This window comes from Corapipo altera, unplaced genomic scaffold (genome assembly GCF_003945725.1).
Source record: "Corapipo altera isolate COAL_440 unplaced genomic scaffold, ASM394572v1 300, whole genome shotgun sequence".
NCBI classification, from domain to species: Eukaryota; Metazoa; Chordata; class Aves; order Passeriformes; family Pipridae; genus Corapipo; species Corapipo altera.
In genome coordinates this window covers 193,377-220,599 of record NW_020885067.1, presented here as the reverse complement: position 1 = coordinate 220,599, position 27,223 = coordinate 193,377, and the positions used below count along the sequence as shown (strand labels likewise).

General features: G+C 59.2%; 1 protein-coding gene across 2 annotated transcripts in view; it reads right to left on the bottom strand.

Moving 5' to 3' along the window:
- Positions 1-1,544: 1,544 nt before the first annotated feature.
- The window catches only part of ADORA1 (adenosine A1 receptor), a 26,427-nt gene continuing 748 nt past the window's right edge, over positions 1,545-27,223 (bottom strand). For both annotated transcript variants that reach the window (XM_027669168.1, XM_027669169.1), the window contains exons 2-3: positions 26,751-27,135; positions 1,545-3,149 (exon numbers count right to left, since the gene is read on the bottom strand). In XM_027669168.1, coding sequence (XP_027524969.1) covers positions 2,513-3,149; positions 26,751-27,091 — 978 coding nt within the window. In that variant the 5' untranslated portion in view covers positions 27,092-27,135 and the 3' untranslated portion in view covers positions 1,545-2,512. The remainder of the gene's footprint in view (positions 3,150-26,750; positions 27,136-27,223) is intronic.

Here is a 27,223-nt window from a genome sequence, read left to right as displayed (position 1 = left end):
ATTCACTCTCCCATCCCTGGATTCACTCTCCCATCCCTGGATTCACTGTCCTGCTGCTGCTCCGGGGGATTGTTGGCGCAGCTGGGACCCGGGGGATGTCCCAGCCCAGGCTGCAGAGCTGCTTTGCCCTGGTACACTCACCCCTGGACACTGGGGGGGGATGTCCTGGTCCCCTGGATGCCCCTGGATGCCCCTGGCACCTCGGCCCGGGACATTCTTCGGGAGACAGGGCCTGGAATATCCCAGCAGGGGCTTTGCTGCCCCAGGGGAGAAGCAGCACCCCTGGGACTGTGTCACACTGCCCACTGTGCCCTTTCCAGACCCTCATTCCAACCCTCCAGGGCACAGCCCGTGTCTGTGACCCCCCGGGGCACCGAGGTGGGCGAGAACATCCACTTTTAGTGAGCCCTCCCCGGGAAAGGTCTGGAGAGCACGGAGTGGAAAAATCCACTGGAGGGGTTTTTTTGTCCGAAGTGACCGTTCACGTGGCTTTTAATTTACGAGCATCCCAGTCCCCGGGATTTTGGGCACTTCAGCGAGGACCAGGAGAAGGTGACAGTGCCAGGAATGAGATGCCAGTGGGATCAGAGCTGGCAAACAGCAGCACAGATCTGAGGGCACTGCTGTGCCCAGGGACCATGGGGGGCTGGGGGGTCTCTCTGTGCCAGGCTGGGCTTGCAGCACCCTCAGGCACCGCTGACATTGGGGTCTGAACCTCTGGGGTCTGGGAGGGCGTTCAGGGCCCGAGAGGAGGATTTAGGATTTGCCCCCCATCCTTTTGCTGCCGCTCCTCTGCTCTGCTCCCGTTTTGCCCAGTGTGGAGCCTGGGAATGAGGCACTGAGGCCCCTGCAAAGTGTGGGAGGGTGGGTTCCTTGTCTCCTCTCTTCTTTGTGATGCTCCCCGTCCCTCCAGGCTGAGCAGAGTGGGAGAAGGGATCACCCAGCAGCCCCACTGCCCATGCCCCCCGTTCTCGGCGTTGCTCTTGGTGCCCAGCCAACAAACCACTCCCAAATCTCACCCTTCCAAGGTCCTTTTCCTCTCTGCACCTGCCTCAGCCCTCGCAGGAACTCTCTGCAGCCCCTTTGCCTGTTGGTGACATGTCCTCCAAGGGCAGGACCCAGAGGGGTCACAGGAGATGTGACCCCTTCCAATGGGAGCCTGGTGAGCAAGGGATAAGGAAAGAATCCCAATCAACTCGAATTAACCCTTCCCACCACTGCTTCCCACCCACTCCCTGGAGGAGATCCTGCTGCAGAGCAGGGGTTGGCACTGCCACCATCCAGCGGGGCCACAGCTGGGAGGGGATGATGGTCCCTGTCCAGCCACTCCCTCCTCAAATGGGAGAGGTGGGAAAGTGCCCCTGTGGCAGCAGCAGCGCTGACTCAGTGGCCTGCAGCCACCCCTCAGTTGCCCCCAGGTGGGTGCAGGGATCCCTCTGCCCTCCCTGGGCCAAGGAATTGCTGCATTATCCCACAGCTTTTGGGTGGAAGGCGTTTGGCTGTGCGGGGAGGGATGCGAGAGAGAGGAGACAAACGGGCTGAGAGAGGTTTGCTGCTGCTTTTCACAGGAGACACGGGGGAGAAAAGAGGGAAAAGGACCCAAAACCGAAGGAAATGAAAGGAGGAGATGCGTGGAGAGGTCACAGTCCCTGGGTGCAGCTCATGGAGTAGTGGGTGCTGTTGGGGTCCAGGGAGAGCCATTGGGGTTGCAAAAGGTGCTTCTGCAGAGTCCTCTGGGGTTGTACCCGAGGGTGTCACTGCCCCCCTGCCCACATCCCTGGTGGCACTGAGAGCTGGGCACTGACCCTGTGCTCTGTGGTTCCCACTGCCATGGGATGCCTTTTCCTACCCCTCGCTGTGCCTGTGCCCAGCTCACCCCTCCCTTGTGGAGAAGGAAGAAAGGCCTTGAAGAGCTTCAGCTCTCCAGCAATCCCATCCCACTGCCCGGGGCTTCAGTAGCTTCACTCCCTTCTTCCCAGTGCCCAGGTGGGTCTGTGGATGGGGGGGTCAGAGCATGAGGTGCCCCCCCATCCCCCAGACAGAGCTGGGGGTCTCCATCGATGGGTGGGCACCTCCTGCCTGGTTTGGGTCACAGGTCTTTATTTGCAGGAAGAAAAATGCGCCTCTGTCTGTACAACTTCTCAAATACTTGGCAACCCTTAAAAAAAAAAGAAAAACAAAAACAAATGGGGGAGAAAAAACAACCCGAAAACGAACCCAGAAAGGAACAGTGCAGGGCCACAACATCCAAACAGTGAATAAATAACCCCCCCGGGGGACAACACGACTGCTGGGACTGCTCGGGGCTGCCCGACCCCTCCAGGTCCTCACTCCCTTCTCCCGACGGCAGGAGCAGCATCCGGGGTGGGCACAGACGGGTGCCCTCCCCCTGGCCCTAGTTGCCCATCCGGGCTGAAGTGGGCACCGACCCCCCCTCCCTGCTCTCCCCTGTCCCTAATTGTCCGGCAGGGCAGGGGCGGGCACAGACCCCCCTCCCGACCCTCCCCTGTCCCTAATTGCCCGGCTCGGCCTCGGTGGTGCTGCCGGCGGCGTTTTTGGTGGATTTGCAGCAGAAGTACTGGTTCCAGATCTGCAGGAAGGCTGTCCGGAACTTCTTGATGCGGAAGGCGTAGACGATGGGGTTCATGGCCGAGTTGCCGTGGGTGAGGAAGATGGCGATGTAGGTGAGGATGTGGGGGGTCTGGCAGGACGGGCAGAACAGGGTGATGCAGTTGAGTACGTGCAGGGGCAGCCAGCTGAGGGCGAAGAGGAACAGGACCAGCGCCAGGGACTTGGCAATCTTCAGCTCCTTCCCGTAGTACTTCTGGGGGTCGTTGGAGCTGGAGGAGACCTTCTTGTTGAGCTGCTTGCGGATGAGGTTGAAGACCTCCAGGTAGATGAGCAGCATGAGCAGCAGGGGGGGCAGGACCCACACGAAGAAGTTGAAGTAGACCATGTACTCCATGCTGATCACCGTCTCGAACTGGCATGTGATGACGAACTCCTGGCTGCTGTTGGGCTCCTGAGTCCTCCTCATCTTGCTCAGGTTGTTCCAGCCGAACATGGGGGTGAGTCCCACCAGGAAGGACACGATCCAGCAGCCAGCGATGGCCACGGCCGCCCGCCGGGGCGTCACCACACTCTTGTACCTGCGGGAGAAACAGGAGTCAAACCCCGGCCGGGTGCTTGTCCCCGTGTCCCAAAATCATGTCTGGGTTGGAGCTGAACATAAACCAGGGGGATCTTGGACATAAACCTCGTGTAGAGGGGGAGTTTGGGGAGGTTCAGTTACTGGAGTGGGGAAGTTCAATTACCAGAGAGGGTCTGGTTTGAGGTACTTGGGTGTTCTGGAGGTATGACTGGAATGTCTCTGTGTGCATTCCCAAATTGTTGAGTGACTCGTGAGCAGGTTAAAGCCAATAACCCAACCTGTCCATCGTTCCAAAGGTTAGTGTTGGGAATTTGCAGTGTGTGAACAGGAAGGATTTCCCCTCAGTTCACACCATCTCCTGGTGCTGCATTTCCAAGACTTGCTCTGAAACATCTCAAATCCCCCCCATTTCCACGGATTGCTCTGGGTGGGGTGGCAGTGCCAGTGCTGGGGGGGGGTGATGCTCCTCACCCTCTCCCCTGGCAACCACTAACAGCCTGTTCTGAGAACTGTGTTGACAAACTGGTTTCCCTGCACGTGCCCTGGGACAGGCAGAGACCCCAGACACGATCCTGGAGCTCAGGGGGTTGATGCCACGCCAGGAAATGCTTTAGGAATCTGGAGTGTGCCTGCTGGGTGTCCTACCCCATCCCCAGGAGGGGTCCCTGTGCCCTGCCAGCCCAGCTCCCACCCCAGCCCCTCCAGCCACATCTCCCTGTGCTCCCAGCACCCCCCGGCCCTGCCAGCTCCTGCCCCAGACAATTCCCGGTGCCAGGGCAGGAAATCACTGCCAAAGCACCTCCTGGGAGCCCCGAGGATGGAGGGAGGGTCTGAGGTGCTGATGGAGCCCCAGGGAAGGTTCTGGGCATGGCCTGTTCCAGTTCCATCCCCTAATGGAGGGGACCCGTCCAAAAACCCTCTTCCCTCGTGGGCTGGTGCCAAGGCTGGGGGGAGGAGGAGAAGGAGGAGGAGGAGGAGGAGGAGGAGGAGGAGGAGGGGGAAAGTCGAGTTCTGCCCAGGCTCTGCTCCCTCCCTGGTGCCATGGGGAGCACTCAGGGCTGGGCTCGTGCCCCCAGAGCTCTCCAGGCGGGAAGTGCAGTTCTGCTCCATTGATTTTCCTCCCTGGCCCTCGGAAAAGCTTCTCTTTGGAGGCTGAGAAGATTCTCAGCCCGAGAGTTGTTGCTTTTCCCCGGAGGGCACTGAACAAAGGATGTTTTCCGTCTCTTTGCTGGGTCTGTCAGTGCTGCTGGTGTTTAACCTGGCCACGGGACCAGGGTGGGGGGCAAACCTGGATCTCCATCCTGGTGCTGGAAAAAGGTTTCCTTTGCCTGTGGTGGGAAATGGAGCATTTTGGGGCTTTTTAATACAGCTGAGGACCCCAAACCAACCTCCTTCCCCTTCTCCAGACCCACCTCGTGGGCAAGGTGTCAAGGTGGGAGCGAGGAGGGGCTTAGGGTGGAGGAGGGGACATTAGTCCTCAGGAGTCCAGAGGGTCCAGAGCCACCAGTCTCCTGGACAGCTCCCCTGAATGAGCCCTCCCTGTCCTGGGAAAAGATTCCCGACATGCTAGTGGCAGCCAGGTCCCCTGGGAAGAAGGTGACAATGTGGGCAGCAGTTTCCTCTGAGAGCCAAGGCTGGAGCCGGAGGGTGATTTATTCCTTGTGAGGAGCAGAGAGGGCAGGAGACCCTGAGAAAGGCTCAGGGCTGGAAGGGCACGGGGAGGGCAGGAGGGGTGGGAGAGAACCGAGGCTGTGGGACAAGGGAAGGGAGAGGGGAGGGAGGTCCACAGGAGGGGGGGCAGCAGAGGGATGTCAGAGGCTCCTGTAGGACTCTGTGCCGGCCTGTGCACCCCCTGTCACCCAGAACAGGTCCTGGGGGGGCTGGTGTGCCCTGACACCACCCTCCCACCCCCCAGGCTCGAGTAGCTCAGGGTGGGGGGGGACAAGAGTGGAAATCACAGCCCCGTCCCCCACCCCAGCTCCTCCCTGCAGCCCCTGCAGGCCGTGTCCCATATTCCCACTCCCGGGGGTTCCCAGGGTCTCCCACTGGTTTTGTTGGACGTGTTCCCACCCCTGCCCTGCCCTGCAGAGCTGCAGGAGAGCCACCAGCAGAGAGACAAAGCTGCTGAGCTGCCACGGGGCCACCACGGCCCCAAACACCCTCCCAGGGCTGGCAGGCAGCCCCCAGGCATGGGGACACTCCCAGGGCACCCAGCCAGGGGCAGGGGGACACTCCCAGGGCACCCAGGCAGGGGGATGCTCCCAGAGCTCCCAGCCCTTCTCCCCTTGGTAGGAGCACAGGGGGTAGAGGGAGCTCCCGGTCCCCGTTGTCACCCGGGAACCAGGAGCAGAGGACACGGGGCAGCCCAGGTAGAGGGGAGGGGGAACAGCTGCAGGGAGACAATCCCAGCCCCCTAGAGCTCCAGAACACCCTGGGTTGTGCAGGTGGGTGTGGGGACAGCAGGGGAGGGTGTGCACACCCCGGGGTGACAGCTCGTGGGGTCTAGAGGGGGTGAAACACCCTGCCAGGGGCTCCTCCAGCTCCCACCTGCCCCCAGCACCTCTGTCCTCCCCATGGCACATCTGTCCTTCTCACTGCACATCCATCCCTTCCCAACACAGCCATCCCTTTCTTATATCCATCCATCCATCCATCCATCCATCCATCCATCCTCACCCCCCCCTTCACTGGACATCAATCCCTCTTTTCGTCACAGGGATGCTCCCACCTTGCTGCATGTCCATCCCTGCTCCTCCTCCCACACCCATCCCTCTGCCATGGTCCAGATTCATCCCTCCTTGCTGCCCATCCATTTCCCTGCTGTGGTCCAGATCCATCCCCCCTCCTCACAAACCCATCCTTCTTTCCTGGTCCAGATCCGTTCTTCCTCCTCACACATCCATCCCTCTGCCCTGATCCAGATCAATCCCTCCTTGCTGCCTGTCCACCTCCCTGTCCTGGATGAACCACAAAATCCATGGGAAACAGCAACATTTGGAGCTGGTTCTGTTCCCTTTGCTCCCTCAGGCCCCAAGCCCAGGGCAGGGGTGGCTGCAGGGAATTGTGTTCCATGGGAACCCCCTCTGTCCCCATCCACATGGAGAGTGGCAAAAGCCACCAAGTGACTCCAAGTTCCTGCTCTGTCCTCCCTCCTAGCTCCATGAATCCCTCTGGTCTGGCCATGGAGCTCTCCCAGGGCTCACAGGCCCCACTTAAACCACTTTTCCACCTGATTTTCCAGGGAAGTGCCCGAGGCAAGACCGGACACGGTACTCAGTGATGAGATGGGATCAGTTCAAGGTTGGACTCGATGACCCCAGAGGTCTTTTCCAACCCTAATGATCCTGTGCTTCTGTAAAGAGTGGAAATGCAAGATCCCCCCTGATTCCAACCCCCTGGCACGTGGGGATTTAACAGGGGGGTCGGGGACAGGCTTTGCTGTTCCCGTGGTTCTTCCTTCCCACAGAGGAAAAGCCTTTCCCATTTACCTCATCCTGCACTGATATGACAGGGCTGGAGTTTGGAGTGGGTCTGGCAGGAAGAAGCCCTAGAAGATGTTGATAATGGCTCACAATTAATAAATAATCTTATTATTACCATCAGCATCAGAACAATTAGCAGCATCATTGCAATTTTATTACCAATATTATTTTTCTTGGCAGCTGTGACTAAACCATCCCTGATCAGAGTCACCACCATCATCACCCACTTTGGGTTTATTTCCTTTGCCTGTGGGTTTTCAGCCTGACCATAATTGGTAGATTTTCCTCCACCTCTGTGGTGGTTTTTGCACCATCCCTTCCCCACAAAGATCACCCCAAGTCCTCGGGAGAAAGGAGGCACAGCCATCATCCAGCCTCTGATCCCCTGGGGAGATGGGATGGGCAGGAGGTTTGGGTTGGTGTGGAACAAAAACATCTTTGAGGTTTTGGAAAGTGATGCAAAGAGGCAAAATAGACACTATTGATGGTGCTGTTTGCTCCCCAGAGGAGGGGAAAAGACGATGGGTGGAGGTGGAGGCAGACAAATTGTCCCCAAGGGCAGACAGATTGGTCAGAGCTAAAAGGAGCAGGAGTTGAAGGGAAAACTGCTGCCTCCCAAGGGGACACTCCGGGAGAGGCTGCAGAAACACTGAGGCTCCTTTTCTCCAGGAGAACATGGAATACCAGCAGGGTTTGGGAAGGGATCTTAAAGCTCATCCCATTCCACCCCCTGCCATGGGCAGGGACACCTCCCACTATCCCAGGTTGCTCCAAGTTCATCCAACCTGGCCTTGGGCACTTCCAAGGATGGGGCAGCCACAGCTTCTCTGGGAATTCCATCCCAGCCCCCCCCCACCCTCACAGGCAAGGATTTCTTCCCAACATCCCACCTATCCCTGCCCTCTGGAAGTGGGAAGCCATTCCCCCTTGTCCAGGAGAGAGCTGGGGGAATTTCCCAACCCTCCAACCCGCACCCAATCCAGACCCAACACTCACAAATCACCTCTTGTTTGGTTTAAATAAAAAAAGCCTCAAAGATCCCAGGTCTGGAAGGTTTTTTAGCATTTCTGTGATTATCTTTCTGTGCCCAGGGAATCCTCTCTGTTGTCCAGCCAGAGCCAAGATGTGGTTCTGCTGCTCCTCGCTCTGGTGGGTTTTGCTGCAGCTCCTGGGGGATTAATTTGCTAATGAAGACAGAGCATCGCTAATGAGAAGGAGTTGGAGCCAGGGGGCAGGAGGAGAGGAGGCCAAGCTGACATGAAGCTCATGTGCTTTGTGAACAGCCAGGAAGAGCAGCCAGAGCGTGTCCTGGTCTAATTTGAGATGTCTGGACAAAAGTGCTTTGATGGCAGCGGGTTTGGGCTCCTGCTCCTTTCTCCTGCCCGTGTCTCCCTCTCAGATCTCTCCGTGTCCTGGAGGCCTCTGGGTGGGAAAACTCAGGGCTTGGTGTTCAAAGCTGCTCCAAGATGAGAGTCTGGGAGATGCAAAGTGGTGTCTGGGCTCTGGGAGGGTGTTCCCAGCTCGGGGGGGACAAGGAGGTTCCTGGGGGCTCACACGAGGTGGGAAGCGCTGGGTGACAGAGGAGCCTTAGTCATGGATCCTTTGTCAGTGAGAAGTTTGTTCCTAAGGAGGAATCCCAGAATGGTTTGGGTCACAGGGACCCCAAAGACCACCTTGTTCCAAGCCCCTGCCCAGCACAGGGATCCTGCTGCTCCAGTTCCCAGGACAGAGGCAGGAATGGAGCCTCATGTCCTGGGACATCCCCCCTGGGGGTGACACTGAGGTGGCTCTGCCCCCAGAACCACATGACCACAGAATCCCAGGATGGTTTGGGTTGGAAGGGACCTTAAAGCTCATCCAGTCCCACCCTCTGCCATGGGCAGGGACATCTCCCACTATCCCAGTTTATCCAGCCTGGCCTTGGACACTTCCAGGGATCCAGGGGCAGCCACAGCTGCTCTTGACAGCCTGTGTCAGGGCCTGCCCACCCTCACAGCCAAGAATTCCTTCCCAGTATCCAATTTCTTCCCACTATCCCATCTAACCCTGCCCTCTGTGTCCACTCTCTTGCTTTGTCCTCCTTCCCTTTGGATCCTTTGACCTTCCTTTGGATACAAACCCCAAAGTTCAAAGTCGTGAAGGTTCCCAAGGCTCTGAAGGTGTGTAGAAAGGTCTGCAAAGGTCCCTCAGCATCGGCACAAATGTCACTTGGCACAAGGTCCTCCCACATGGTTTGAGTTGCATCTCTTTGCTCATATCCCTCCCGTGTGACATTTGGGAGCTTTGTGGCTTTTTTGGGGTCAAACACCAAACACTCAGCCCTTCAACACCCTTCCAACAACCACTAGTGATGCTCCCAAACTCCTCTGAGTCTCCTCCACTGCAGCACAAGGAGGTGGCACCACACCCCGAGGCTGCTTCGTGCAAACCTCCCCCAAAAGCACGATGAGAGACCCCAAAAGCACAGGGCGCATAGATCCATAGGGAAACATCCCACTGACATTACTCCTGGTCCAGTCTGCATCCAGGGTTTGGTTTTACCACCCCAAAATGCAGGAATCATTCTGCAGCAAGTGCCTGCAGAGCACAGGCAGCTCTGGCCGGGTGGGGTTGTTGGCAAGACCACTGATGTCTCTGATCACTTTCAACGGCCACTAATTGCCTAATGGATGGGGGAGAGGGTGATTGTGAGGCTTGAGAGGACAAAAATTCACCCTGTCAAAATTGCCTGGTCCCTACAGAGCGAGGCAGGGAGTCCCCAGGGCTTTGGTGAGAAGCTGGAGTTGGCCACAGCTCCAGCAAACGGCAGAAAATGGAGGGTTTGTGGTTTGGGATCTGTCAGAGAAGGTTGTGAAGGGACCTGGACCTCAGACAGAGCCCAGGGAGGTGCTGCTGCCTCAGGGTGGGTTCAGCCTTGCCATGGGCTCAGCCTGCCCTGACACATCTCCTCGGACCTTGGAGGCCTCCTGAGATCCTTGAGATCTCCAGAGGGGTGTGGGTACATCCAAAGGCAGCCCCAGGGACACAAGGATTGAGTCAAACCTCGTCCTGCTGGGCCAAGGAGACTTGTCTGATCCCCCTCTGGTCCCTGGGCTGTCGGGAGCAGCCACAACACCCCTGCAGGCTGGAGGAGCTCCCTGCACACCCCTCCTGGGGCTGCTCCTGGAGCTCAGGGGGTCTGTGCCTCTGGTGTCCACAGGCCCTGGCACTGAATCATATCTTTGGGAACAAACCACAGGCTCCCAGCGAGTGCAGAGCCTCTCTCAGGTCCCCTGCCAGGCTGTTCCCTCTCAGGGCTGGGATTGGAGTGATCACGAGAGCTCCACCATGGGCTGGGACCCACTGCTCCCCCCTGGGCATCCCAGCTCCCACAGCCAGGGGAGCACTGAGAACCTCAGGGAGGGAGGATGGGAAGCCCAGGGATCTCACCCCCTCCATCCTTCCCTCAGGCTCTGCCCTGGGTGTGGAGGAGACACCTCTGTTGGCAAGGGAAGGTGAAAGAACATGAGGAAGATGAAGGAACACATGGCTGCTCAGAGACAGAAGCAATTTCCCCCCCTCCTTCCAGCAGCATCCTGCACCCCAGCAGTGAATACAAACCCTTTCTGCACAGGAAATGAATCCTGTTTCCAAGCCGGGCTCTGTTTCCAGCCTGTGGCTGGATCCTGATGGGTCCCAGTGCTCTGTCCCTGCACCAGCAGCGATTCCCAGCAAGGACCCCCCCACCCTGTGCTCAGCCCCTCGGCCCAAACGGGGTGGGTGGGGGACAAACGGGGACTGGGGACACCCAGGGCACCCCAGGCCTGGTGGAAACAACACTTTGATTTGTGTCTGTCAGTGACACCTCCCGATGCTGTGGCAGCACCGAGTCCCTCCGAGGGTGCTGAGGGGGTGGCCGTGCTCTTGTCACCCCCCTCTGCCATGTGACAGCCCCGAGGGTGCCCCCAATGCCCCTGGGCAATGGGGCTCAAGTCCCACCAAGCCACGGATTTGCCCCCAGGCAGCTCCAGGGCTCCCTCCCAGCTCCTCCATGTGTGGTCACAGCCCTCCAGGATTTTCCTGGGCCTCTGGCTTCCCCCAGAGGTGGGAGGGAGATGATTTAACACCACTGGCAGTGGCTGCAAAAGTGTGGAACGAGCTGTAGGATCCCAGAACCGGGGGAGAAAATGTGATGTTCTTGTCTCTTGGCTCCTGGTTTCAGGCAGCAGCGCTCTGAGGAACGCAGAGAGGAAGAAGAGCTGCTTGAAAAGAGGACAGAAACATGAGCTGGGATTCTTTTATAGCACCAGGGTTTTGGGAATTGGGACACACGGAGAAGAACAGCTTGGTCCCTCCAGGCTGGGGGTGAAACTGTGAAAGCTGGTTCCTCCACTGAGGATGATGAGCACGATGGACTCGTCAGTGCTGCCCCTGGGCAATGAATTATTCCCTGGGCATTTTTAGTGTCTGAGCTGTTTTGTTGCCAAAAAAAAAGGGACTTTGCTGTGCAAACAGCTCCTTGGAGAGGGCGAGTGTGGGTCTGAGTCTGAACCCCACCACAGAGTGAGCTCACCTCCAGCAGAAGACACTTTCAGGAGGAGCCCCTCAAAACCCACATACATCCCTCTCTGGACAGGGTGGACAGGGCTCGGAGCAGCCTGGGCTAGTGGAAGGGGTCCCTGGGCTGATGGAAGGGGTCCCTGCCCACAGCAGGGGGTGGAATGAGGTGGTCCTTAAGGTCCTTCCCCACCCAAGCCCTCCCCTGATTCTGTGCCAGGAAGGGTTTCTCCCCCAGCATCGTGGTGGGACCTCACCCTGCTTGGTCAGGAGCCTCAGCTCGTGTGCCCTGGCTATGCTGGGCCACTCCCCAGGGGATTTGGCCACCTCCAAGGCTCTCACACCTCAGCCCTACCCCTGCCACGGCAATGAGGTGGGAGTTGATTGCCCAGCCCTGGCTCAGCAGTGGATCCTGGGGGATTGGAGGAGTCAGGGCGAGGCACAGCACAAAGGAGAAGGGATGAGAGGCAGCTCTGGCAATCTCCAGTGCAAAGCCAGGGCTGGGCTGCATAAAAGCAGCATTTTTTTCAATTACTGGCTGTATTGTGCCTGGTTGTTTTTCTATGCATTGCATATTTTTCCTCATTATGCAAAAGAACCTCTTTGAAACGAGGACTCTGAAAGTCAGCCCTTGGAATTAAGGAGGGAGGGGGAAGTGGGGAGGACGAAGAAAGAAAGTAGCTTCAGAAACCACTTTAAAATGCCAAATGTGACAAATGTGGCTCTCTGAGAGATGGAAATGAGGCAGCAGACACAAAGTGCTGGGGCAACAAGGCTTCCAGAGCCTCTGGGGCTCAGACTCATCCCAGAGAATGTGGAGGCTTGGAGAAATCTGGGAGGGAAATGCCAGCTCAGGAAGGGCCTGGTGCCACCCCTGCAGCACCAGGGCAGGTGCCCAGTGCCACCAGCACTGCTAAAGGGGACACCTGGAGCCACAGGAGCCTGGACAGCACCGAGAGACACCAAAAGGCAGGAGCAGAGCAGAGAACCCTGGGAGAAGGAGATGGGGGGGGGTCTCAAGAACCTGTTGTTGTTGTTGTTGCACCTGCCTGTGTCAGGACATCAAGATCTGTTATCCCTGGGCATCAGGGAGGCAGGAGCCTGCAGATAGGATCTGCACTGAGAGGCACTCACCAGCCTAAGGCAGGGCTGAGGTGGGGCTTTTATCTCTCCAAGGCAGGAGGGCTCTTCAGAAAAAAAAGGAAAGATATCCTCAGTTACAGCTGGAACACGAGATTGGTATCAGCTGCCCTTTAATTTCTTGTTTTCTGCCCTTCTCCTGGCTGACCTGACTCCTGATCCTGCAGTCAACAGCTCAGCCCCTGGGTTTCACAGGCTGCAGCTCGTTACTGGACCAGAATGCTCACGGCACAATTTGTCGCTACAGAGGGAACATTTCCCTCCCTGCACTCAACTCACTTCAAAGATTAAGCACAAAAAAACTGGCTGGGAAGCTCCCAAACCCAGGGAGGTTGGTTTGTTTTTTTTTCTCCACCCCAGTGTCTGAAGGAGAATTAGGAGAGCTGATGAGATCTCCTGTTCCCAAACCTCAGAGGACACAGTAACCCCAAACAACCAGTCCGGCATCTTCTGTCCAATGCAAATTCCCCTGATTAAAAGATCAATCCCAAACACAAAAAGGAGCTGGAGTCATTGGATTTTTTTCCTTTTTTTTTTTGCTAACGAGGTGCCTCTATGCAGCTGCTTCAATTAGTGAAAATCGTTTCAGAAGTGCCGGTTTGGGGCAGGGATGGATTCCAAACACAACTTCCCACAAAGCTTGAGGAAAATCTGTGTTATTGCCCCCTGGACAGACCATAAACGAGGGAGAGGGGAGGATCAGAGCATGCCTGTGCCGAGTCATTCGGTAATTTCTGTGGGGATGGATCTGTGCAGTGAGTCCATGTCTCAGCCAGTCAGGTGAAAGGCCAGGTTGGGAGTGAAGGCTCCAGTTCACACCACGATCAGATGTTCCCTCACCTCAGCGAATCAATCCCTCGCCAGGAAAACAAATAAAAAGTGCAGATGCAAAACCGACCTGGAGTTTATTTACACTCTGTTTTTCTCGTTTAGATTAAAAGATTATTTAATCCCCTGGGGGAAAACTGCCTGACCCTGGCTGGGAGGAAGCAGCTCAGTGTTTCCATCCCATGGGATGGGGGAGAGATCTGAGGCCCAGGCCCAGGAATGGCAGGGAAATGCCCGAGGGACACCCTGGAACCTTCCTGGATCCTCTGCCCTAATTCCAGACCAGAGACAAAGGGCACACACGATGCCCAGGCAGCCAGGGAATGAGGGATGCATAGAATCCACGGAGATGGATAGACAGGCCACGGGAATGAGGGATGCATAGAATCCATGGAGATGCTCCAGGGCTGGAGTCCCTCTGCTCTGGAGCCAGGCTGGGAGAGCTGGGAATGTTCCTCTGGAGAAGAGAAGGCTCCAGGGACACCTTGGAGCCCCTTCCAGGGCCTAGAGGGGCTCCAGGAGAGCTGGAGAGGGACTGGGGACAAGGGATGGAGGGACAGGACACAGGGAATGGCTTCACATTGACAGAGGGCAGGGATGGATGGGATATTGGGAAGGAATTCCTGGCTGGGGGGGGCTGGGATGGAATTCCCAGAGAAGCTGTGGCTACCCTGTCCCTGGAAGTGTCCAAGGCCAGGCTGGATAAACTCAGAGCAACCTGGGCTGGTGGAAGGTGTCCCTGCCCGGGGCAGGGGTGGGGCTGGATGGGATTTAACGTCCCTTCCAACCCAAACCATTCCATGGTTCCATGTCTTCTGCCATCAGAGCACTTGGAGCTCCCTTGGAGCAAATGAGCCTGTAAAGCCCCAGTGTCCCAGCAGTGCTGAACTGTCCCAGCAGTGCTGAACATGGGCAATGATCTCCCCCAAAACAAACCCGGCCCAGCCGCTGCCCCGCAGGCTCTGCCACGTCCCTCTGGCCCCGAGCCCAGCCCTGGGCTCTCCCAGGCCCAACCACTCCATGCTCAGGTGAAAACAGAGCCTCTGACACTGGGGAAAGTGAGGGTTTCACCTCCTCCTGTCACAGGGTTTAACTCACTGGGTGTTTGTTACCAGCACAGGAGAGAAAGAGGAATAATTTAGTCCCCCAAACTGTACTAATTCCGGCTGTGCCTGAGGCAGCATTTTCAGCACTGGCCTCTTGGTGTTTTTTGGAGGGGTTGCAGCATCATCCCCTCCATGAACAGATGGGGACAGGGAGTGGCAGAGGGGGGCTGTGATGTGCCAGGAGGGATCAAGCTGAATGAGAAAGTGTCCCTGGTGCCAGGAGCTGCCACTTGCCTTTGGAGGAGGCCAAAATAATCCTGCCTGTCTCTGGATGCAGGGAGAAAAATGGGCTGGAGAATCATGGAATCAGGGAATCACAGAATCAGGGAATCAGAGAATCAGGGAATCACAGAATCATCCAGGTTGGGAAAGACCTCCGAGATCATCCAGTCCAACCCTTGATCCAACCCCGCCGTGGTTCCCAGCCCATGGCACTGATGCCACATCCAGTCTCAGCTTAAAAACCTCCAGGGATGGAGAATCCACCACTTCCCTGGGCAGCCCATTCCAATGGCTGAGCACCCCCTCTGGAAAGAACTTCTTCCTAATCTCCAACCTAAACCTCCCCCAGCACAGCTTAAGGCCCTCTTGTCCTACTGCTGCTTCCCGGGAGAAGAGCCCGACCCCCCCCGGCTCCCCCCTCCTGTCAGGGAGTTGTGGAGAGTGAGGAGGTCTCTCCTGAGCCTCCTCTTCTCCAGGTTGAACAGCCCCAGCTCCCTCAGCCTCTCCTCACAGCACTTGTGCTCCAGTCCCTTCCCCAGCCTCGTTGCTCTTCTCTGGACCTGCTCCAGCCCCTCAATGTCCTTCCTGAGCTCAGGGCCCAGAACTGGACACAGCACTCCAGGGGTGGCCTCACCAGCGCTGAGTCCAGGGACAGAATCACTGCCCTGCTCCTGCTGCCACACTGTTTCTTATCCAGGCCAGGATCCATTGGCCCTCTTGGCCACCTGGGCACACTCTGTCTCCTGTTCAGCTTCCTGTCCATCCCCATCCCAGCTCCCTTTCTGCCTGGCTGCTCTCCAGACACTCTGGCCCCAGCCCGGGGGGCTGACGGGGCTTCTTGTGGCCCAAGGGCAGGACCCGGCCCTTGGCCTGCTGGAACCTCATCCCCCTGGAATCAGCCCATGGATCCAGCTTGGCCAGGTCCCTCTGCAGAGCCCTCCTGCCCTCCAGCACATCAACACACCCCCAGCTTGGTGTCATCTGCAAATTTGCTGATGGTTCACTCAATCCCCTCATCCAGATCACCAATAAAGACACTGAACAGGACTGGGCCCACACTGATCCCTGGGGACACCCCCGGTGACCAGATCCCAACTGGATGCAGGTCCATCCCCACCACTCTCCGGGCCTGGCCCTCCAGCCAGTTCCTAACCCAGCACAGAATGCCCCTGTCCAAGCCATGGGCTGCAGCTTTTCCAGGAGTGTGCCATGGGAGATGGTGTCCCAGGCTGTGCTGAATCCAGACAGACACATCCACACCTTCCCCTCACCCACCAGGCGGGTCACCTGATCATAAAAGGAGATGAGGCGGGTCAGACAGGACCTTCCCCTCCTAAACCTGTGCTGGCTGAGTCTGATCCCTTGTCCATCCTGTGGGTGCTGTGGGACTGCACTGAGGATGATCTGCTCCATAACCTTGCCAGGCACTGAGCTCAGGCTGACAGGCCTGGAGTTTCCCAGGTCCTCCTTGCAGCCCTTTTTGTGGATCAGTGTGACATTCACCAACTTCCAATCATCTGGGACCTCCCCAGTGAGCCAGGACTGTTGGTAGATGATGGAGAGCAGCTTGGTGAGCTCTTCTGCCAGCTCCTCATCACCCCAGGGTGGATCCCATCTGGCCCCATAGACTTGTGGGGACCTAAGTGGCTCAGCAGGGCACTAACTGTTCCCTCCTGCATTACAGGGGGGCTGTTCAGCTTCTTATCCCTGTGTACCAGCCCCAGAAGCCAGCTGTGCTCAGGACATCCTGTCCTACTGTGGAAAACTGAGGTAAAGAAGGTGTTAAACCCCTCGCCTTTCCCTCATCTTTGATAACTTTGATAACTGCCATGGTGGGGATGTCCAGCTTTCTGTGCTCTGGGTGGTGCAAAGGTGTCATTGTCACCCAGGCAGGGAGTGGCACAGGTGGTGTCACCTCCCTGGCTCTGTCCCTGTGCTACTGCTGGTACCCAGCAGTCAGTCCCCAAGGGCACCACGGTGGCCTCAGGGCAGCATAGAGCAGGGACAGAGAGGAGGATCAGGGAAAGGGGCTGGAGAAGGAGCCCCCCACCCCCCCTCCAGCTCCTTTCTGTGGTCAGAGACTTTGGTTCTCAACGGAAACCCACCCAAACCACCCTGGACCTGCTCCCTGTGGTTCCCTGCTCAGTGCCAGGGGGCAAGGGAAGGGATGGGGTAAAGGATGGGAAAGGCAGTGAGAGATGGGGCGAGGGTGTACAGAGGGAGGTCCCACAGTGCAGTGAGGGGCAAACCCAGACACTGCAAAGCTTTCCAGGACTGTTCCAGGCCTGATCCTGATTCTGATCCTGCTCTGCCTGACATCACCAACCACAGCCCTTCCTCCCCTGTTTGCCCCATCCCAGCTGGCCCTCGGCCACAGGACTCTCTGGGAAGGAGGATCTCACCCCTTTGAGGTCCCTTCATCCTGCCTTGCTGGTGGCACCACCAGGGATGTCTCCTCACCCCCAGCCCTGCCCATCCAGGCGGGAGCAGCTGCTCCAGGGGGATCTGCCAGGGGTGCCCAGCTCATTGCTATTCCCAGGACACCCCTCTGGCTGTGGGGACGTTTTATGGCCGCCCTGGAGAGCATCAATGGCTCTTTCTTGCCTCTGGGCCTCCCACACCAGAGCCTCACTGGCAGCTGCCAGAGCAGCCTCTCCCTGCCAGGACCTGCCAGGACCTGCCAGGACCCTGGCAGCCTCTGGCACATCTGCCTTCCCATTCCATGGCCCAGAAAGCTCAGGTCACCCTGGATGAGGTGTGTCCTGGCAGGACTGGCTCCCTGGGGTTCCCCCTCCCAGCCAGGCTCTCCCGGGCTCTCCTGAGTCCCTCCCTGCTGCTTTGGCAGGATCACTGGAAAAAGTCAGGAATTCATGCCCAGGATAAACCAGTGCTGTTCATCCCAGCTCAGCTGTGCTGGCTGGCACTGCCCCAGGCTCTGAGATGATGCTGTTGTCCCCAAGGGGATGAGTCTCCCAAGCTGTCCCTGTCCCTGTCCCTCCCAGGAGTCTCTCGCCCCCGTGGTCTCCACACTCCATGTCCTGCTGCCTGCAGGGACCACAACTCCCCTGCTCTGTGTCTGGGCTCCCCTTACAGCCCCATGGGCAGGACTTGCAGGGTTTTTCCCTGTCCTTCTCCCAGACAGAGTTTTCCTTCCAGCCCGTCGGTTCCTCCTGCTCTGCAGTGACTCTGGTGTGTGTCATACACAAACTCAGCTCCCAGCTTGGTTCACCCCGGTGCCTCCCACACGTTTTCCTCCTTTTTTCCCCCCCTTCTCTGTGCTGCCATGACCTTTCTATCCCCCCCTGCTCCCTCAGAGCACAGACCTGCCCATGCCCCTGGGATGAGCCATCCCTCCCTGCTGTCAGACTGATTCCATTGGGATGCATATTCCTGATCCTTTTGCCCTGGCGGCCCAGGGACCTGCAGGTCACCCAGCCAGGGGCTGCTGTGCCCCTCAGGGCACGTCCCATGGCCAACAGTCCCTCCTGTTGGGGACCAGCTGCTCTGGGATGTCCCACATGGGAGACCTGGGGGGGGGTCTGGCCTCACTGGCTGCAAACTGGGGGTCCCTCCAGGGCAGAGTCTGGGCTTGGTCCCTGCTGCCTCCCCCCCCGAGTTTGGGGCCAACCCCCCCTTTGTGGTCAGTGGAGCCAAGGGGGCAATTTGGAGACACACTTAAACTTCTCCTGACTCCATGAACGGGCTCCAGACCCCCCCTGTGATGGACCCTGGGGGGCAACATGAGCTGAGGGTGGCTCAGGGGTTGGTGGCCACGTGGCAAACATCCCACCAGAGCCAGACAGACACCATGGGCTGGGCAGCAACAGGGACACCAGCCCAGGGCTCCAGAGCTGGTCACTGGGGAGGGCTCCATGTCCAGAGAGGTACCTGAGCCCCTCTGCACCCCCAGAACAGTGTCTGAGCCTCCCTGAATCCCCAGGGAGGTGTCTGATCCCCTCTGCACCCCCAGGGAGGTGTCTGATCCCTGCTGCACCTCCAAAGCAGTGACTGAGCCCGTCTGCAACCCCAGCCAGGACCCCCTGAGTCCCTTATTTCTGCTCCCTGCCCTGCTCTGGAACAGAGGTGGGGCCGTCTCTGCCCAGCCCGGGTGACGGTGACACCTCCCCCTGATGGAGTCATATCTCGGGGGTGGGGAAAGCCCTCCATCAAAGGGCTCCCGAGCCCCGGGGCTGCTGCAGCCCCGCGCTGGGGCACAGACACGGTGAGCTGGTCCTGACTCAGCCCACGCCCTGCCTGCGGGGCCGGGCTGGGCCGGGCACCGGGACCGCTGAGTCAGCAGCTTCTGCTCTGGTAGAGCCTCCCTGTGTCGGGTGTTTCCCTTGGGTTGGGAGCAGGAGCTGCACGGAGCCCTTGGAGAGCCCTGGACACCCACTGAGAGCTGCACCATCACCCCCTCACTGACTCAGAGCTGCATCCCCATCCCCTGCAGAGACCCAGAGCTGCACCATCACCCCCTCGCTGACCCAGAGCTGCACCACCATCCCCTCACTGACCCAGCACCCCGGGAAACAGCCCAGTCACCCCAGAAAAGGGGAAAACCATCTCCCCAGTGCTCAGCTGGAAGAGTGACGGCCTGGCTGGGTGTTCCCAGGTGGGTTTGGGGCTCAGTGACATGTCCTCTTGGGCTGGAGGTGCCACCACCCCTGAGCTTTGGTGCTGTGGAGCCTTGCTGGGCTCCATCCACCATCCCCACCTGGTCTGGGGGCTGCTCCCTGCAGGACGAGCTTATGGGCAGCCACAGAATCCCTGAATCCTGGAATGGTCTGGGTTGGAGGGACCTTAAATCCCACCCAGTCCCAGCTTTCCATGGGCAGGGACACCTCTCACCATCCCAGGCAGCTCCAACCTGGCCTTGGACACTTCCAGGGATGGGGCAGCCACAGCTTCTCTGGGAATTCCATCCCAGCCCTTCCCCACCCTCCCAGAGAGGAATTCCTTCCCACTATCTATCCCACAACTGCACCTCCTGGCACTTTCAGGACACACTTTAAGCTCATTCCAACACAAAACCACTCTGGGAAGGGTGTGAAGAGAAATAATTCGGTTCCACTGAGTTCCTCGTGCTAGGATCCCCCTGGCTGGGATCAGGGGGATCATGGGATCGGGGGGGCTGGGCTGCCCCTGGCACAGTCCTGACTCGGGTCCAGCTGGTCACTGCCCAGCTTTTCCCAGGTTTTCCCAGGCATCTCAGCTTCCCCCCTTTCCCCATGCCCCGAGCTCTGTCCCTGCCCGGCGGGGTCACCCTGAGCCAGTCCTGGGGCTGCTCTGTGCCTCAGTGTCCCTGTCCCAGATGTGCCCCTGCCCTTGCTGGGAACGTGCCTTCAAATCCACCGGGGACACATGGCCAAGGGGTGACATTTTACCCGGAAAACCGGGAGAAACGGGGAAAAATCCCAAAGAAAACACTCCCAGAGCAGGACTTTGGGGTGCAGCAGGGGAAGTGCAGCAGGAAGGAGCTGGTTTTCATCCCCGGCCCCGCAGTGCAGCCCCGGCAGATGCCGAGCTGTGCCGGGGGACAGATGTGGCCTCGCAGGAACAGGGTCAGGGCAGATTACCCAGCACGGGAGCCACGTCTTGCCCTGCTGAGATCCACAGGGGCTGGGATGAGATGGGATAGCGCCGCTCAGGGAGCTCATCCGGGTTCTCCCGGGGCCATTCACCTCCCCTTGCCCTTTTAATCCCGAAAATTCGGGAATAACTCCAAATCCCAGCAAGTCCAGAGCGTCTCCGCGCGGGATTCATGGCTCTTCCCTTCCCTCCCGAGGGTCGGAGCATCCCCCCCCTCATTCCTTCGCTGCACCCCAAGGTGACACCCCCAAATCCCAGTGTTTTCCACGACATCCCAGGAGCTGGGAATGCTGCTGACAGCCCAGGTCTCTCCCCTGTGGCGTCTGGAGCTGTTTGGAGTGACCTGATTTTGCGTCTGTGGCGCCGCTGCAGCAGCTGCGAGAGCTCCCGCCGAGCCTAATCCAGACATTCCCTCGCCCAGGGAAGAGCCCTCGCGGCTTTGATCCCTGACTTAGCCGGCTCTTGGCTGCAAATTACCCCGTGGATCAGAGAGCCGGGCTGCAAACCAGCTCACCTGGGTATTTAGCGGGTATTTACCGGGATCTCAGACCGATATAATGTACTGGCAAATCCCTCCCGAGGCTCGGAGTGTTTTGGGGATGCTGGAATTTAATTCCCGGTGCTGGAGCAGCACATCCTGTCCGTGCACCCGGCTCTGGTGGGAGCGGGGCTGGGTGGGAAGCGCCGGCTCTGCCGCAGCACCCACACGCTGAGCTGGGAACTGCGCGGGGAACTGCGGCTGGGAAACAGCCTGGAGCCTCCAGAAACCTCCCTGGACTGCGAATCCTGCCTTGTAATCCCCAGCCTGGGTTTGGATCTGCCCGTTCCCTGCGATGAAGGTCTGCACAGATCACTCTGCCCGGCTAAAAATACACCCGGAGGAGGGTGGCGAGGGAAGGAACGAACGAGGCTGTAGAGACCTGCCGGTCCCCCAAATTACCACAGGACAGGAAAAATGGGAGTGTTTTCCCTGGAAATGCAGTGCAATTGCACAGGAGAAGGGCCTGCAAGGACAGGTGGCATCTTTGCATTGACTGATGGAGGCTGGAGGAGAACAGATGAGCTCCCGGGTGTGAGAGCCGCCCGCAGCTCCCCCGGCTCTGAGTCACCTGGACAGGCTGGAAATGCCTCCAGATTCTAAAATAGGCCTTGGAAGAGCCTGGTTTGGTTTGTTCCCTGGCCTGGCTGGGCAGGATCTCTCAGCACTGCTCTCACTGATCCTCTGCCAGGGTGGCAGGAGACACCTCCAGCCCCGTGGGGACTCATGGGGACACATGACACCCACCCCCTGCGTGTCCTTTGCTGGGTCTCACCCCCTTGCTCCGGGTTGAAACCCCCGTGAGGGCCTGAGAAATTGCTTTGGTGGTTTGATATTCCCACTTCCACGGGGATTGTCCCTGGGGAGCAGCTCCCATAGGCACCGGGGCCACCCCAGCCCAGCCTGGTGGGACCGTCCCCATCTCCCTCTCCTGGGGTCACCCTGGGCCAGCCCTGGGGCTGCTCCGTGTCCCAGCTCCCCTGTCTGCAGAGGTACAGACGTGTTCCCTGCCCTTGCTGGGGACGCGCCTTCCCATTTACTGGAGATTCATCACCAAGGGTCAGTGCTTCATCCTGAAAACCAGGGGGAAAAAAACCCCAGTGAAAATGTCCCTCAGAGCCCAAGTGCCCGGGGAGGTTTCCTGGTGCTTTAATGGGTAAGTGGAAAGTTGGGAAGATCCTAAAGGATCTTCAGGTGTTTTGGTACCTGGGAATTTGGGCCAAAGCAGGGTCTCACCCCAATGTCCTCCTCATCCCCCTCCCATGGCTGGGAGGTGCCTGCCAAGACCCTCCATGGACTCCTGCTGGAGGAATCATGGAATTCCAGGGTGGTTTGGATGGGAAGGGACCTTCAAACTCATCTCATCCCACCCTCTGCCATAGGCAGGGACACCTCCCACTAGCCCAGGTTGCTCCAAGCCCTGTCCAGCCTGGCCTGGGACACTCTCAGGGATGGGGCAGCCACAGCTTCTCTGGGCACCTGACAGTGGGCAAAGCCCCCTCAGAGTGTGTCCTGCTCCACAGCCCCAGGCTGAGGGGGAAGAGCCTTCCCAGGCCTGCTGTGACCCAGCCCCAGCTGGCCCCATGCCCAAGGCCCTTGGCAGGGCTGGGGAGAAGGGGAAAGAGCGTCTGCAATCCTGGCAGGAGCCTGGAAACAGGGAATCCAGCAGGGAAGAGCTTCCCCCTTCCACTGCCACGATCATCCAGGAGATCCCTGCATGTCCCCCCCTCCTGCCCTGCAGGCACCGCAGCCCAGGGCCAGGGGTGCTCCTGCCTGCCCTGAGCTCTGTCACCTCCCAGCACTCGGGACAGGGCACTCCCTGGGAATGCCAGTGCTGGGAATACCAGCCTGCCTTGCCCTGGACCCCCCCTCTGCTGCCCCCCAGTCTCCTGCCCCCCCGTTTCCCAGGGATTCCCAGCTGGTTCTGGTCTGATTTCCATGGCTCTGCAGCCTCAGGTGAGGATTCCAACCCCTCAGCAACAGGAAATGCAGCTCAGCCTGGTGGGAAGATCCCTGGGATGGCACAGGGAGAGAAGGGAAGGGCTGGGGGAGACACCCCAAAGCTGGGGCTTGGGCACAGAGGGTGGAGGGTGCTATGGGGTAAGAGACCCCATAAACAAGGCAAAACAGCAAATTCCTGCAGGTTTTCTCCTCCTGGCACACGTTTCAAAGGGTTTGAGGCGAGGAACCCAAAGGACACCCCGAGACAAGCCTGGGGGTGCACCCCCACGTCCAGCATCCCCCACATCCAGCATCTCCACCAAGGGGCTCTTTGGGGCATCCCAAGGACACCAACTCCCTCTACCCTGGCCCAAAACACACCTCGGACCACAGATGGACCCCCAGGGCACCACAGGGTGGGGACAAAGGAGCTCAACATTCCCCCCAGACATCCCCCCGGCACCGTCTCCTCCAGCATCCTGCTCGTTCCTGCCCGCAGGGGATGCTCAGGGATCGGTTCCTGCCCGCAGGGGATGCTCAGGGGCAGTTCCTGCCCGCAGGGGATGCTCAGGGGCAGTTCCTGCCCGCAGGGGCTGCCGAGGGGCCGGTTCCTGCCGGACCCCCCCCTCCCCGCCGGCTCCTTCCCCTCCCTTTGAACTCGTTTCATCTCCCCCAGACGCGTCTGTGAGAGGGAAGTTTGGGCTGGGGGGACCCCGCTGGGCCCGGCTGGGCCGGGGGGGGACAGGACGGGGGTCCTGCCCTGTCGCCGGCGCGGGGGAAGGATGTGAGAGGGGAGGTGGGAGCTCTTCCACCGGCGCGGAGGCAGCAGAGCTATTTTGGGTGGTTTCCAGCTGTTCAGGGCAGTTCCTGCGGGGTGGGGAGCGGTGTCCCCTCTGCTCAGCCCAAACAGGGCTCCTGCATCCCCCCATAGCCAAGGAAAGCCCCCCTGGGGGGAGGCAGCGTTATCCAGACCCCGGGAGCCGGGAGGGGGGATATCCGTCGGGATATCCTGGTCCCCCGACCTTGCCGGGGGTGTGCTGGGTGGGGCAGGAGGAGAAGGAGGAAGGAGGTGCCACCTCGGAGCCGAGCAAAAAAGAAAAAGAAAACCCAAATGGGATTTTTGTCTACATCTGAGCAAATCTGCCTCCACCTTGCACAAATGGCCAATGCTTCTCTGGGCTGCTGTGCCCGCGGAGGATCCCGAGGCAGAGCACGGGATGCTGCTTTGGCATCTCCCACTGCCATCCTGGGACACACCCAGGGCTCAGCATCTCCCACTGCCATCCCGGGACACCCTGAGGGCTCAGGGTACCGTTTGCTGCCAGGGCACCCCCACCCCGGGGCCACAGAGCTCCCGGTGTCCCCCCAGGGCTCAGCTCCGGACTGGGGGCATCCAGGGGGCTGCTGGAAGCAAGATCAGACCCGCAGGTTGTCCCCCAAGGGCTGGGATGTCCCTGGGGAGCCTGGAGCCAGAGCCAGGCTTGGATACCCCATGTTCCCCCATCCCTGCCGAGCCACACTTCCAGTCTGATCGAACGGAGAGCCTGGAAAAGCCCGGGGGTGACTTTGCTTCTCCTCCCCAGCCAAGGGTCCCGTTGGCTTCTCCTCCCAGCTGGGGATGGGATGGGGATGTGGAGACCCTCACACAGCCCCTCAGGACACCCAAAATGCCCGTGGGGACTCACGGGGGACCCTGGAGTGGGAATGGCATTTGGGAGGTGCTCAGCTCGAGGACGGAGCAGGGATGGAGCAGGGATTCCTGGAGCCTCTCTCCTGCTGCTCCCAGGCCCTGTCAGCTGCCTCTGTGAAATTCCCTGTTGGAAATGGCTTCCCGCTGCCAGAGGGCAGAGATGGATGGGATATTGGGAAGGAATTATTCCCTGGGAGGGTGGGGAGGGGCTGGGATGGAATTCCCAGACAAGCTGTGGCTGCCCCATCCCTGCAAGTGCCCAAGGCCGGGTTGGATAAACTTGGAGAAACCTGGGATAGGGGAAGGAGTCCTTGCCCATGGAACTGGATGAGCTTTAAGATCCCTTCCCACCCAAACCATCCCGGGATTCTGTGAGACTCATTTCCCTCTCTCTGTGAGCAGAGAGCGGGTCTGGAAACATGAGGGATCCCCGGAATCACATCCCACAGGACCCCTCAGCCATGTATGGATCATGCTGGCAAACATCCACCTCGTGCCAGGCTTATCTGAGGAATTTCTCTGGCATGGGAACAGGCCCCAGAGTGCACCCTGTCACTGCAGAGTGCTCACTGTCCCTGCTCCACGTCCAGGCTGCCCCAGGGATGAGCCTGAGGCCGAGAATCCCCCCTCATCCAGTCTTGTAGCATCCTGCAACAGGGCAGGAGGAACTTGGGGCATTTTAGACTCAGGGAATGTTCTTTATGGTGTTTCCTCTCTTATTTGCTGTGTACAGGGCACAACATCCCCTAAAATCCCTGCATTTCCAAATGCTGGGATTTCATCCAGTCACAGAATCACTGAGGTTGGGAAGGACCTCCAAGATACTCGAGTGCAACCATTAAGTTGATGAGGCTGCAAAGCTTTTTCAATATTAAAGTAGGCTATGAAAAGACAGAGGAACATCTCCTGCTGCCAAGTGCTCAGGCACATAATGGGATGATAAAATTCCGGGGGGATGTTGTGGGAGAAAAACCCACTTAAACTGCACCCAGCATGGGAGGCTCTGAGTTAATATTGCTCCTGGGATCAGGACAGGAATCTCCCCAGAAAAGGCCCAGGGAGCAACAGAGGAAGAAAATGGGCTGGGACTGGGAGGAAAATGGGCTGGGATTGGGAGGAAAATGCCAGGCAGTGCTACTGGAAGTCTGCAGAACTCCCACACCCCACACAGGGAATGAGAGAACCCAAAAAAAGCCCCAGGAGCAGCGACAGGGTGGGAATCACTTTGGTGACACTGATGGGCTGGGAGACAGGGATTTGTCAGGGTGGGAAAATCACAGCCAGGGAGGAAGTTGGGAACAGTCTGTGAGATCCTGTGTGGCAGGGAGGGGGTGGGCAGGAATTGGGGATTTATCCTGCGCCCCCCCATCCCCACCCCCTCGTCTTACGCTCCTTCCCCAAGCAGCTCCACCGGCTGTGGGGGCAGGAAAACCCCAAAGCAGCACATCCCTGGCCTGATCCCATGGATCTGGGAACATGGAGCGCTCCGGAGCTGCCGTTTGATCCCCACACAGGTGTCCCTGTCTCCCCGGATGGGGAGGCCATTCCTGCCCCAGGAAGGGTCCTACAGCCCCTGGGCAGCACCCACACAAGGGGTTTGGGTGCCTTTTGGGGGTGTTTGTGCTGATGAGGGGGGTGGCAGCAGTAGGGATGTGCTCGGTCGGGCTGGGCTGTTTTCCAGCAGTGCTGAGGTGTCCCTGCAGCCCAGGAATGTCCTTGAGCAGAGCGAGGGGGACCAGGGAGAGCAGCTGCTCCGGGAGGGGCTGAGCTGGGCTGTGCTGGAGCAGCGCCCAGGCCGGAGGTCACCTCCCCTTCCAGCCCCACTAGGACACCCCCCAGCCCCAGTGGGACACCCCCCGACTGCCTCCCCCATCCCCACAGGCTGCAGCACAGCCCTGACGGGGCACAAAGGCTTCAATGTCTCCTCCTGGAGCAGCAGAGCTCAGACACGGAGTGTCCCCCTCTTTCCCACCCCAAGGTCCTCGCTCTGGGCTGGGAACTGCAGCACAGGCAGGTGACGAGAGGGGGAAAACGAGAAAGAGTCATTTGTAGGGTCTCTCCTGGGTGAGGCTGCCCCAAGAAATGTGCCAGGCTGGCACCCCTGGTCCCTCAGACACCCAGAGCTGTGTCCCACATGTCCATGGGCCAGCAGGTTGTCCCCCCTGGGCTCCTGGGGTCCCCGTGGTGAGGGAGAACCCGAGCTGGAAGCCAAATCCGTGTCCTCTTCCCACTCCCCAAGCACCACGCTGGGGCTGTCCCGAGCGTGGGGACACACTTTGTCCTGGCCACGGGGATCCTGGGAGGGACTGTGATTCTGCCTGCACACCCAGCACCCCCTGAACCCCCAAAACAAGCTGCTGGAGGTTGCAGGAACCCCCAGCCCAGCCTGCCCCGGTCGCTGCCGCAGCCAGACGCGTCTGGGACGGCGGAGCGGAGGAAGACCTTTCTCCCAGTGCTTCTCCAAGAGTTTGAGGCACCCCCGCTCCCTGTTAACCCCCGCGGGGCCGGTCCCGGTGCGTCTCCCTACCTGACAGGGATCTTCACCCGCAGGTACCGATCCACGGCGATGGCCAGGAGCGCCAGGATGGAGCTCTCGGTGAGGATGAGGACGGGACACGCCACCATGAGGCAGCTGTAAAACTCCGTCTGGGGGCCGATGTTGATGATGATGGCCAGGGGGATGACCAGAGCCCCCACGGCCACGTCGGCCACCGCCAGCGACACGATGAAGCAGAAAGTGGCGTCTCGCAGCGCCTGGTTCATCTTCACAGCCCAGATGACCAGGATATTGCCCGGCACGGACACCAGGGCGATGAGCACTTCGATGGAGATGTAGGCAGCCTGGAAGGCTGAGATGGGGTGTGCCATGATGCTCTGGTGCCCCCCCGCTCCCGCCAGGGTCTCTCGGTCACCTGCAGACGGACGGGGAGGCTGTGAGGGACTGGCATCGCCGAGCGCGCTGCGAGAGGGATGGAGCCTGGGCGGGGGGGGGGGGGGGGG